The 13,383-nt window shown below is 44.3% G+C and overlaps 1 protein-coding gene across 1 annotated transcript; it reads left to right on the top strand.

Annotated features, from left to right (window-relative positions):
- Positions 1–945: 945 nt before the first annotated feature.
- On the top strand, positions 946–7,793 carry LOC108099548 (protein hunchback). The gene is made up of 2 exons (XM_017203130.2): positions 946–1,390; positions 4,588–7,793. The coding sequence occupies exon 2, from the start codon at positions 4,609–4,611 to the stop codon at positions 6,925–6,927; it is 2,319 nt and encodes a 772-aa protein (XP_017058619.1). The 5' UTR covers positions 946–1,390; positions 4,588–4,608; the 3' UTR covers positions 6,928–7,793.
- Positions 7,794–13,383: the final 5,590 nt, after the last annotated feature.

The raw sequence follows: 13,383 nt of genomic DNA, 5'->3' as shown, positions 1-13,383 counted from the left end.
AATTTCGTTGCACCCGCAAAATATAGTTAAGCCCGGCCAGTATTCAAATTTCCACTTTATTCAAAAATAAAATACGCAGCTCCAATTATTATATGGGTAATCCTTATACCGATACCGAGCCTTTTTCAGTTATTAAATTATGGTTCTAGATCCTTCATATCCCAAAACTTATTTATCAAACAACTAATTACATTACATTTTACTATTAATTTATTTTGGCGCTCGATATGTTTTGAAAATATGTATTAGATTAATTTAAAAATACTATAAATCCCTATTTAAGGTAAACCACCATGCTAATCTTCGGAATTAAAATTCTTAATTGTTGCAAAGCTTTTTCAAAATTAAGTTAACACGCACGCCACAACGGAAATGTGTTAAAGCAACAAGGAATCTCCACGACCCAAACTTTCCATCGCCCAAATTGCAGTTGGCTAAGTTGTTAATGTGTCTGGGCTTAAAGTTGCCCAAAAAACAATTGGCGAAGGCGGCCCCCTCCCATTCCCCACCCCATATTTCGCCTCTCTTTTCGGCCAGAAATCAATAATCAATAGTGAAGCGGAGATGCCAAAAAACGGCAAAGAGCCAAAAAGGCAGCTGCAATCGGCCAAAATGCATCGCCAGAAAATGCAAAAGGATAAAACGAGAGAGCGCGAGGAAGAGAGAGTGGTCGAGTGAGTGGAAGAGAGCGGGGGATGCTGTCTTTGGGGTTGGGGAAAGTCACTCAGATTTACAGCTAGCATCCGTTTGTGAGTGAGTTTCTCCCGTTGGCTCTCTCCTTTGCTCTCCGTGTAACGGCTCTCCCCCGTCTTTGTGTTGTTGCACTTCTGGCATTTGTTTTTGCTTTGCAATTGAGATTTGAGTGGACAAACTTTGAGTTCTTTTTGGCGAGTGCACTATGAGGAGCCGATTTGTAGCTATTAGAAGAGCCCGCAGAGCAAGAGTTTCGTCACTTGTGTTCCGAGTCCCAAAAACGAAAGTCGCCAGCATCAGCAGGCATCCGCAAACGAGATTGACACAAGACCAAAGGACGAGACATAACTGCTATCAAAATAAATAGTGCCATTTAATACTGTTCCGTGTTTGTGCTTAAAAAAATATATTAAGAAAGTATTTCCCAAAAAACGTCTGTTTTTTCGGCAAAGACGATTTTCCGCACATGCGCGAATTCCGCGAAAAAGAAAGCAAAAAAGCAAGCTAAAAAGCGAGGCCCAAAAAATAGACAAAAACGAAGAGCAAGGAGCCCCCACATCGCCCCTTCCCCTCGCACGCACCGTGCGTGTTGGTTTAACGGTAACCGTGCCGCGGTCCAGCGAGAGAGAGAAAGAGAGAGAGGCCGAAATCGCAATTTACAAATTCTCGCGGAGAATTCCTCTGGAGCGTCCCCAAGGTAAGTTAATGGGGTTTGCACTCCAATATTTCCCCCGCAGTGCATTCGACCTTCAATAAATCCTAAAAAACACATACAGGTAGAAATTCCCAAAAGCTTTCCGCGGATAAACAAATAAACAAGATTTTCGGAACGCTTTTGTGGGGGCAAATGGCGATTTGTTGAGGCATCCAGGAATATATACAAGGCTTTGGAGGTTATAAGTTATAAAAGTTGTTATTGACTCTTAATAGGATTTAGAAATCTTGAATAGTAATTTTCCAATTCTTTTTATTTACTGATGTGCTTTAATTATATCAAAATTGTTTTAAATATCTCATTTAGCGGAGTACAAAGGGAGTTAGTCTATCTCAATAGCTTTAGTTCTTTCCACTTTAATTCTTTACACCTTATCCATAGTCCCCAACTTTCGTAAAGTTCTTGTTCCTCTGCATTTACTTGTTGTTTGTGGTCGAGTGCTTCTTTTTCTGTCTAACCTTAGAAACACAAACATGAGATCTCACACACACACACCGAGTGGTAAATCATTTGCTAAAAATGCAAGCTGCAAAAATTCTAAAACAATATTTTAAAATCTGTCTGGCTTTTGGCCGATCTTTGGGTGAACTTGTTTTTTGCCCGTGCTGTCTGTTTTTGCCCAGAACTGCAGCGAATATCCCCAGCCCCCCAAAGTCCCGCCTCTGGCCCCGCCCCCCTCTACGCCTGACAGCTAATTTTATTTGTTTACATGTCGACTTTCATGTTGTTTTTTTTTTTCCGCCTTCCTGCCTCCTAACCCCCTCAATTTTTAGCATTTCTTTTCGCTCTTCTTTCGGCAAATGCATTTTCGACTTTTCTTTTTTAATAATTTAAATTTAGACATCGAACTATAATTCAAAGTCAACGTAGCAATTTTTTAATGGCAAATAGTTTGGCACTTGCCAAAATGCATTTCAAATATAATAAATATGTGACGGCCTCTGGCTGTGTTTTTTTAGGATCCCATCATCATCATCACAAGATCTTTTGCACAGTTAGACGTTCCGCTGCAGAACTGATTGTCAGCCGACAGATTTAATGTTTTCTGACAAAAAGAACCGAGCACAAATCAAACAAATGGGGCTTTGTTTGGCGCATAAAAATAAATATGCACATAATATACGGGATGTATTTATAAACCCCGAATGACATTGAATCGCTTCAGCAGCAGAACTGCACTTCTCCCTTTTCCGAGTGCAGCTCCAAAAATTGCATTTCACCAGGAGGCCCAACAACAAGTTGCTCTAAGCCAACAACAACAACAACAGTCGGCTGCATATACGTTAAATACTAGAGAAAAGAATAGATATGTTCGTGTACGAGTATATATCTTCTGGCATATCCTTCTCTTGGCTCGCTTTTTGCATGGATTTTTCAACAAAAACATTTTTTGTGGCGCATTTTCTGCGTTTGCGAATTTTTCCATTTTTGCCATTTTCATGATATTTTTAGAGGGGTAAAAAGGGGGTGTTTGGAGGGCGGGGCGGGGGTCAAAAACGACTAGCACATGTTTAGTTTACTTTTGCAGTTTCGGTTGCCTGGCTGCACTCGTTGTGGCCAGCCCCCTAACCCCATCCCCCATTTCCCCCCTTGCCCCACGCCCCTGCCCGGCGTAATATTAATTTTACACTTGGCCTTTAGTTTGGCTTTGTTGCTGTTGTTGGGCATGGCACAAAAAAGCCCAGACGAAAGGCAAAAATTCTCTTTGTTTCTTTCATAGAAACACACTCACTCACACACACACATGGCAATTAATTTTGGCTTTTTCTTTACAAATATCCACAAAAGCGAAATTAAATAAATATGCTAAGCTGCATTTTGTGTGCACTTGCTGTTTCCTGAACCATCAATTATGCCTAAGTATTGCAGATATTTTAGTTGCCAGATAATAATATCCAACAACCCCGTCGCCACTTTTCGCGTTTTGCGTTTTTAATAATATTTACTTAAAAGCACAAACAATTACCCAAAAATGCAGCAACTGCACACATTTTTCAGCGTGAAATTGGAAATTGAAATATTCAAAAAATAGGCAAGTGCAGCACAACAAAAAATTTTAATGTGAGAATTATTTGTAGAACTACGCAAATCAAAGTGAAATTCCCAGCGGGAAGCTGTTGCCAGGAAAACGTTTTTGTTTCGAAAATACTCAGATGCAGATGGAAAAAAGCGAGGGGATTATATAAAAAGTAAAGTGGAATAATGTGTTGTGTGTTCATGAAATCAGGAATTATTTAAAAAAGCAAAGTACTTATACAAACCTATTTAGAAGAATTTTGAATTCTATTCCTTTTTAGTTTTCTTGTTATATTAAAAACACGAGGTAATCAGGAAATATGAAATGGGACTGCATACAGTTTAGTTTATTTTGTTTGGCACAAAGAGATTCCCGGCAGGTGTGTGCAATCCGTTAATTTAGTTAAATCCTGCAATCCTTTTTGCTTTTTATTGTTAATCGTGGAACTGCCTCCTTTGTTGCCTACTTCTGCTGCGACTTAATCCACGCAGGAAAACTAGGGAAAATTCGCAGCTCGCTGCTAAGCTGGCCATCCGCTAAGCTCCCGGATCATCCAAATCCAAGTGCGCGTAATTTCATCTTTTCGCATTTCGCACCAATTTCTGCTCTAATCCAGAATGGATCAAGCGCGCAATCCGCAATCCGCGATCCCTGATCCTCGATCCGAGGTGACCTGTACCTGACTTCCCGTCTAATCCCTTGACGCGTGCGCCCGTCTACCTGGCTCGCATATAAGCCAATGCCTGTTGCAATTGCTTAGTCAGTCACGAGTTTGTTACCACAGCGACAACATCAGCAGCAGCATAAGCATCATCGCAGCAAATCCATTACGAAAATCCCGAAACATTTGGAATACACTTTGATACAATATCACACAAGAAGCGGCCACGAAACGGTAGGATATAGTAGCCATCACCCGGGTTTCTCCATTTTGTTCCGAATTCACTCACTCAAATTTTGTTTGGGGGGTGGGTGGCCATAGCCACCCCTGGCAAACAGTTAGGGGTGGTGCCGCACACGCAAAAAAAGAGGAAAAATCAAATGGAAAAACAAGCGAAAAAAGCAAAAAAAGAAAAGAGAATAAAAAAAGTGCGACGCAGGCGCAGTGATTGAGCAGCTTTACTAACCCCACTTTCCCTACTTTCTGTTCCCCCCATTACAGCCGTCTAGAGTCGCCGCCAAGATGCAGAACTGGGAGACGACAGCCACGGCCAACTACGAGCAGCACAACGCCTGGTACAGCAGCATGTTCGCGGCGAACATCAAACAGGAGCCGGGTCACCACCTGGACGGGAACAGCGTGGCCAGCAGTCCGCGCCAGTCGCCCATTCCCTCGACCAATCACTTGGAACAGTTCCTCAAGCAGCAGCAGCAGCAGCACCAGCAGCAGCCCATGGATACCCTGTGCGCCATGACCCCATCGCCCAGTCAGAACGATCAGAACAGCCTGCAGCACTACGACGCCAATCTGCAGCAGCAGTTGCTGCAGCAGCAGCAGTACCAGCAGCACTTCCAAGCGGCCCAGCAGCAGCACCACCACCACCACCACCTGATGGGCGGCTTCAATCCGCTGACGCCGCCGGGTCTGCCCAATCCCATGCAGCACTTTTATGGTGGAAACCTGCGACCCAGCCCCCAGCCCACGCCCACTTCCGCCTCCACAGTTGCCTCCGCCGTTCCAGTGGGCAGCGCCACCAGCGAGAAGTTGCAAGCTCTGACGCCGCCCATGGATGTCACGCCGCCCAAGTCGCCGGCCAAGTCCAGCCAGTCGAACCTGGAGCCGGAGAAGGAGCACGACCAGATGTCCAACTCCAGCGAGGACATGAAGTACATGGCCGAGTCGGAGGACGACGACACGAACATCCGCATGCCCATCTACAACTCGCATGGCAAGATGAAGAACTACAAGTGCAAGACCTGCGGCGTGGTGGCCATCACCAAGGTGGACTTCTGGGCCCACACCCGCACCCACATGAAGCCGGACAAGATCCTGCAGTGCCCCAAGTGCCCCTTCGTCACGGAGTTCAAGCACCACCTGGAGTACCACATCCGCAAGCACAAGAACCAAAAGCCCTTCCAGTGCGACAAGTGCAGCTACACCTGCGTGAACAAGTCCATGTTGAACTCGCACCGCAAGTCGCACAGCTCCGTCTACCAGTACCGCTGCGCCGACTGCGACTATGCCACCAAGTACTGCCACAGCTTCAAGCTGCACCTGCGCAAGTACGGCCACAAGCCCGGCATGGTTCTCGATGAGGATGGTACTCCGAATCCCTCCCTGGTCATCGATGTCTATGGAACGCGTCGTGGTCCCAAGAGCAAGAACGGAGGACCCATCGCCGGCGGAGGAAGTGGCAGCGGGAGCCGCAAGCCCAATGTGGCAGCTGTGGCACCGCAACAGCAGCAATCCCAGCCCGTTCAGCCTGCCACTTCCCAGCTGAGTGCTGCCCTTCAGGGATTCCCACTGGTGCAGCAGAGCAACTCGGCTCCCGGAGCAGCCTCTCCAGTGCTCCCGCTGCCAGCTTCGCCAGCCAAGAGCGTGGCCAGCGTGGATCAGACCAACAGCCTTCCGAATCCCGCCAACCTGCTGCCTCCGCTGGCCAGCCTGCTGCAGCAGAACCGCAACATGGCCTTCTTCCCGTACTGGAACCTCAACCTCCAGATGCTGGCCGCCCAGCAGCAGGCCGCCGTTCTCGCCCAGCTCTCGCCGCGGATGCGGGAGCAGATGCAGCAGCAGAACCAGCAGCAGCAGAGTGACAACGAGGAGGAGGAGCAGGACGACGAGTACGAGCGCAAGTCGGTGGACTCGGCCATGGATCTCTCGCAGGGCACTCCCGTCAAGGAGGAGGAGCAGCAGCAACAGCAGCAGCAGCAACTACCGCTAGCCATGAACCTCAAGGTGGAGGAGGAGGCCACGCCGCTGATGAGCAGCTCGAACGCCTCGCGGCGCAAGGGACGCGTCCTCAAGCTGGACACCCTGCTCCAACTCCGATCGGAGGCGATGACCTCGCCGGAGCAGCTGAAGGTGCCCAGTGGCAACATGCCCACGGCATCCTCACCAATTGCCGGACGCAAGCCAATGCCCGAGGAGCACTGCTCGGGAACCAGCTCGGCGGATGAGTCCATGGAGACGGCCCATGTGCCGCAGGCCAACACCAGTGCCAGCTCCACGGCCTCCAGCTCCGGCAACAGCTCCAATGCCAGCAGCAACAGTCAGAGCAACGGCAACAGCAGCAACAGCAGCAGCAGCAGCAGCAGCGGCAGCAATGGTACCACCTCGGCGGGATCAAACTCCGCTGCTCCTCCATCGGGAACTCCGGCGGCGGCGGGAGCCATCTACGAGTGCAAGTACTGTGATATCTTCTTCAAGGACGCCGTGCTGTACACCATCCACATGGGCTACCACAGCTGCGACGACGTGTTCAAGTGCAACATGTGCGGCGAGAAGTGCGACGGACCCGTCGGCCTCTTCGTCCACATGGCCAGGAATGCCCACTCCTAAGTCCCCGAAGTCCTAAGTCTCAGTCTCAGCCCATTGTTATTATTATTTATCGCTATTATCACCTTAATCGTTGTCCAAAATTGTATATATTCGTAGCATAGGATTTCACATAACTATTTTGTTGTCGAGAATTGTACATAAGCCACATAAGCCGCTAATTCTAGACCTAAGTTTATACTATATATCTAGCCTAACTGTATCGATCTGTAGCCGCCTTTCTATCTATCTGTTCACAAACCCAAAACTCTCTCCTGTATTTTCGAAAACGACTAAAAACCCTGAATACGGTTTAAAAACTATCATGAATGCATGGAGAAATGTAAGCCTAAGTTAAAACTAATTTGTAAGTCGAGTCAAGCTGAACAAGCGAACAAAACAAAAACCAACCAACCAAGTCCAAAGTCAAATTAATAAATATAGTTTATAACATACACACCTATATTTAGTCTTATTTAACCTACTATATGTACACACATAATGCTCAATTATTTCTCTGACATTCTCTCAGTATTTTGTTAGTCGAATAACGAATCGATCGATCGGAATCAAATCAAATAAATACAATTTATTCATTATAATTTGAAAGGTTTCTTTTTATTTTGCAACATTTGGCACTAATGACAATATTTTCGATGCAACTGAAACTGACGAAAGAAGAAGTACAAATTTAGAGATTTTTAAAATGCAGCAAAGATGCAAGCAATCTGAGCAACGGATCAAAATTAGTATTTACTCCTTACAAACTAAGCGATGAGCGCCCAGTGTAATCCTTGAATGAATCCTTTTAAGTAAATTTAATTAGCTTAAGGTTTGCCCACGAAATGTTTTTATGTAACTACATAATAAAGATTAAGATATTATTAAAACTTTGGGAATTTCAATTTGGAAGGGCAATATAATGTTGGAAATAGAACTAACCCTAGAATAATTTCTCATATTGGAATACAAACCATATGTTTGACTACTTATAACCAAGCGAAACTGTCAACACGCGATCTCCTTCATATGATTCATCGATCTCGATCACCCTCACAAAAAAAGTAACTGAAGAAATTCGAAAACGAAATAGATTACTTTTCTTTTGAAGCGAAGAACTGCTCCATCATGTGCTAAATACCCAAGTTGTTACTTCATATATTATGAAAAGGAAAAACACACAAAAAATGTTGTGTGCGGGCGCAACCAAACAAATTGGACAATCTCCTTCTCTTTTCATAATTCCATCCCGAGAATTTTGATGGATTATTGACGTTTTGCGTGAAAACGCACAATTCGCATTGCATATGAGAGGGGAATTATATAATAATGAAAAACTCATGAGCACGCGCTTGGGAAAATTGGGGGGAGTGGCAGGAAGATGACGCAGCAAGGCGTCTCCTTCAGGGATCGGGGATCGGGGATCACTTGGATCGATTTTTTTCAAAATTTTTGGGGTTGGCGCGCATGCGTCGAACGCACTTCAGCCAAATGGCGCGTGCTTGGAGGGAAATTCTCCTAGTTTTTGGGTCTTGAGTGGAAACTCAATTTTACAAAAATAGTTTTCTTGCGGCTGCTTCTGATTGGTGGTTGAATATCGGATATTAAAGAATGCACTTCCCTTTATATTGTTTCCATGTAAATTTCGTTTAAATGCCGTTTTTCCTCATTAAAATTTCACAATAATTGATATTTATGGCTGAAATTAATTCAGATAGGAGTCAAGGGTGAACGCAGGCCGGAGACGATGGTTTAAAGCCCCTGATCTTATCGCAAATTAGATTTTGCATATCCCCTTAGATTAAAGCCAGAGCCAGGATCTTCAGGATCTTCAGATCCTTGCTCATTTGAGCGGAGTTAAGTTGGCAATTTGGCCATTGTACCGGATGAACTCTTGGCTTGTGGCCGCCGCAAGCGAAAGATGTTTATCGAGGGACTCCCGAGCTCATTGTCCTCGTCCTGGCTAACGACCCCTAGTTTCTGGTTTTGTTCCTCGGTTCTTATCTCAGCTTGTGGCTTTGTAGCATCTTTTTCTCGTCCTGCTGCCGTCCATTGTTTGCGGAATAGACAAAAAACCCAGGGAGAGTAGGCGGGGGAGGACTGGAGAGTCCTGGCCACTTTGTAACCTGGGAGTTCTTCAAATAGTTCAATTGCCCGTCTGCTGACCATTTGAAAGGTGTAATTTTGGTCCTGTTAGGGTCTGCTCTTCTGTGTTTCGTGCAGCTGCTTTTGGTCCTTATTTTCTCTTTCCAGATATTGACTCACCTTTGATTTCCTCAGCTCTCTGATTGATCAGCAGGACACGCGTGTGGCACGCTTTCACTGCGCATAATTTGGGCTTTTAACATGGCCCACGTTTCAATCGGCAAATATTAGCCAATGCAAAGTCTAGAAAATGTTTGCACTCAGAGAAAATATATGAAACTAAATAAAGCACGTTAGTATATAAATTTTATATAATTCGATTAAATAGTTAAACGAATAAGTAATACTAAATACTATGGTTAATTATGATAAAGGATTATAGCTTTCCGGAGCATTATATAAAAAGTATCTTGATTTGATTGAAAACATTTTATTTCAATGGGTTGTTTATAACATTCTATATTCGATCTTATTATCTTAGCCATAACCTTAGTTTTCTCTCGGTGTATATATAAATAATATCGAGTCGGGCAAACGTGCATACCATATATCCCACAGGGCTAAGCAACGTCATAAATAGGGTATTTATGTTTAACCACCACCCCGACTTCGCCATTTTGGGATGGGGTTGCACTCCGGATTTGGTGTGGGTTACGGACTGTGTTTTGGGAATGGAAATGGTTTGGTTCCAACGGTGCACAAATCGGTGGCCATTTTTAGCTGCGCTGGCACTAAAAATAAATAACAGAAAGCCAAAATAGCAAATGACGAACGGGGAAAGGGCTGTACAAGGGTTTTCACTCACCCAAAAATATATATTACTCGGGGGGTAGCATGTTGTGGGTGTTTAGTTGATTAAAACGCACCCGGGGTGCCAGTGGCCAGTGGCCACCACATGCAGGATTCGATGATTAGCAACCCACCCCGCTCCTCCACTCCCTCCCTTTCCTCAATTCATCCTTCGATGAGCTGTTGATTGCATCAGTTGAGGACGGCGCCCACATCGAAAGATCAACGGAGAATTACCGCAACTGGCCGGCTCCTTTTTTCCACAACTTTACGCATTTTAATTATGAAAGTGGACAGGGGCAGAGGATCGGGGAGGAGGAGGCACCCGGATCAAGGGACCTCGCCAGCATCTGTGTGTGCTGTGTGGGTTAATTATGAGCGGCGATCCTTTCGGCGACTCAAGCGTGACGTCATGTGCCAGCCACCTTAAGGATTAGGGATTTGTTGAACCCCTCAGTAATTTATTTCTGTAAACAGTATTTCGCTGGAATCGAGAAGCCGAGGAGAATAGGGAAAGTATCCTTTCGCCTCGTCCAACAGCTGACCAGCGGTCGTCCTGCGCGATTGAGGTGGGCGTGGCGAATCCTTAAGTGGCCAACGCCGCCGCTAACAAGCGCTAAGGATGTGCTGACCATCTGAGTTTTGGCATTCGGGAGAATTATGTGCTCGCAGTTAATTACGATGATAGATTTTCCCAGACGCGTGGCGGAAAGTGGCGGTTTCCCAGGGAAAATGCTAATAAAGCCACAAAATAATATTCCCCTGTTATTAAATTCTTATAAATATTATTATTAAATATTTTAAAGTTTCAGTTTTAAGAATTTCTCCGTACTTCAATGCATTTAAGCAGCCTTAAACAATAAATGATTGAATGCCATCCCTTTTCTTGTATTCAAGAATGCATTTGAATGAAACGTATAGAACCCCCCATACAACTTAAATAGCCATTCAACTGGCATTATGTATGCCCACCACGATAGTTAATCATCCCAGTGGACAACCATTCCACTCAACCGCAAAACTCCAAATGCGATTCAAAGGCAAAAACCAAAACTAATTGCAGCGCATCAGTTTGTGAATATGCAAAACTGTAGAGAATTAAAGCCATGCATGAAAAACCTATAAGATAATGATGATGTTGATGGTGGTGGGGTATACGGTACAGTATCTATTCAGGAACGGAGATCCATGAAGGAGCCACCAGTCCGCAGGGAAATAAACAAAGCGGATAACTAAGGAAACTCGCGGAGAGAAAGCGGCGAAAGTAACAAAACAATTTTTACAGTTCGGCAAACAGAATGCGTCCATCGTGTCCACTCCACATGTAAATGGATGGAAATGGAAAAAAGCGGAATCGTAGGAGAAAAACTCCGACTGCGATGGAAAAAACATCTGCCCCTGATGGCACTTTAGTTAACGAAAAACAACAAAAGGTTAAAAATATATGCAAGCGGACTCTGGCTTCCCAAAAGCAATGCCACTGCCATTCGGAGTCCCATTCCCATTCCCATTCCACTCCATCGATAATGTCCAGCATCCGTTATGAGGAGAGACCGAAAAAAGGAAGTTGACAACAGCGTGTGCCTCGTCCTGCGAACGTATCTGTAGTATTTTTGTATCTCAACCCGAGTGTGGGGGTTGCACAGATACGCTACGCGTGTCCTGAGAGTCCTCTACCCTCTGTCCCATATCCTACATCCCATATTTGCACTACACAAAGTCCAGCCGCTGGATTCGTTTGGTCAGTTTGCTACAAACAATGCACAGTCTCGATTGAATTCCCGATTTCGTACTCTTCCAGCAGCCTTTACTTTCTGTTTGTCCTCGGACCACATCCACCAGATGCCGTCGAGTCAACAGTGAAATCATAGATGCCTGGGAGAGTCCAAAACCCCGGAAGGGTAAAATAAAAGATACAATCTGGGGAACACTTTAATTAAAAAGGAAAAGAGCCCCTCTAAATACCTCTTTATTAATTTTCTAACTGACTAAACAAATTGATACTTATAACTACATATATGAAAATGAATATATGTACGAATTTTTATAAATTACAGATACAATAATGTATTTTATTTGTTAAACGATTTCCCCCAAAAAAAACCAAGGGGAACCCTCCCTAATCGAGCCATCAAAACCAATCAAAACGTAGCCAAAAAGTCAAAGCAACGCCTATTGCACAATCGAAATTGAGGAAATTTCACGCAAAAAATGCGATTACCACCAATAAAAAGATCACACAAAAAACACTCCTTAAAAACGAGGCAAAAAATCGAATCCGAAACTACCCAAAATTGGAATTCGGGGTGGGTGCGGAAAGCAAACCACCACCACCACCTCATAGAGGGTTGCAAAAAAAAAAAAAAAAAAAAAAACCGAAACAAAAATGGAAAAGACCCGGAGAACCATTTGGCAAATATTTTCAATGGATCGATATTCCTTTATCGAGGGTGAGGGATGAGTTCGACATGTGAATAAAAAACAGGTAAGGTAAGGTTTTCCTATTCTCCTTTTGGTAAGAGATACTTTTTTAGCAACATGTGTTTGTTTTTTGAAAAGATTTGGGTTCGGGATTTGGAAATCCTCTATTCTCGTTTGGGTAAATCGACTTATTGGTCTTTTGTGCCGGGTTCGAAGTGCAAATGTCAGCTGTGGGAAAAGAGAGATGGAGTGTAATGTGAGCAATTAGGGGACCTCGAAGATGATGTATCACTATCAGGACGAAATGGAGAAAGATTCCGAGGTCTACAGGTGCTAAACGATACTGCAAACACAAGTTGTCAGCGCCTCCATTTCTGATGGGCGGATATGGGTCTCCAGTTTCCGTTAACTGTCCACCGAGGAATCAAGTTCCAGCCCATCCAAAATCTAACCTCCTCCCGTTTGGCTTGTGCTTGTGTCCTCGGATAAGGACATCTGGCAATTGCATGATTCACTCGCACTTTCAGCTGCTTTTCCCCCAGCATTCCCCTTTTCCCTGCAGGTGCTCATCCGACATCCATCAATAATTTCCGATTTGGGCGACTACTCTCTGCCCGAAGTGAAGTGCAGAAATTCTGCCTCGATTTACCATTTGCCAGGGGTTAACTTGCATTTTTCAGCTGGTCATTGTGGTTGACAAAAAGGGACTCGTTTCGCCTCACCGAAAAAGGGGAACCGATTTTTCTCCGGAAAAATTGTAATAATTTTTGCTCTTGCCAAAAATCGAGGGAGTAACATCTGAATAAAGGTGTTCAATTTCCAGCTTCAATTGTGAACCCTTTTGATTATTTGGTTTTCTTTGTTGGTTACTCTGCGGGCACCAAATGTTGCTAATTGGAACAGCTGCTTTTGAATTCGATATCAAAATGTATGAGTTGACAAAATTTATGGTAATAATAAAGCAAAAACAACATTATCTAAATTAATCTGAAGCTTATAAAGAATTTCATGACCTTAACGAAAGAAAATTTTCCAAAAATGCAGTATATCTTTTCTTATTTTGCGACAATCTTCTAGAATAAAATTTTCCACTCACTTTGCTTTATAATTTCATGAAACTTTTCC

The sequence above is a fragment of the Drosophila ficusphila genome, unplaced genomic scaffold (genome assembly GCF_018152265.1).
Source record: "Drosophila ficusphila isolate 14025-0441.05 unplaced genomic scaffold, ASM1815226v1 contig_791, whole genome shotgun sequence".
In the NCBI taxonomy this organism is placed as follows: domain Eukaryota; kingdom Metazoa; phylum Arthropoda; class Insecta; order Diptera; family Drosophilidae; genus Drosophila; species Drosophila ficusphila.
Note: the sequence above shows the minus strand (reverse complement) of the source record. Positions and strands in the feature narration are given on the sequence as shown.

Coding starts and splice junctions, on each gene's coding strand:
- LOC108099548 (XM_017203130.2), top strand. CDS start 4,609: ATGCAGAACTGGGAGACGACAGCCACGGCCAACTACGAGCAGCACAAC.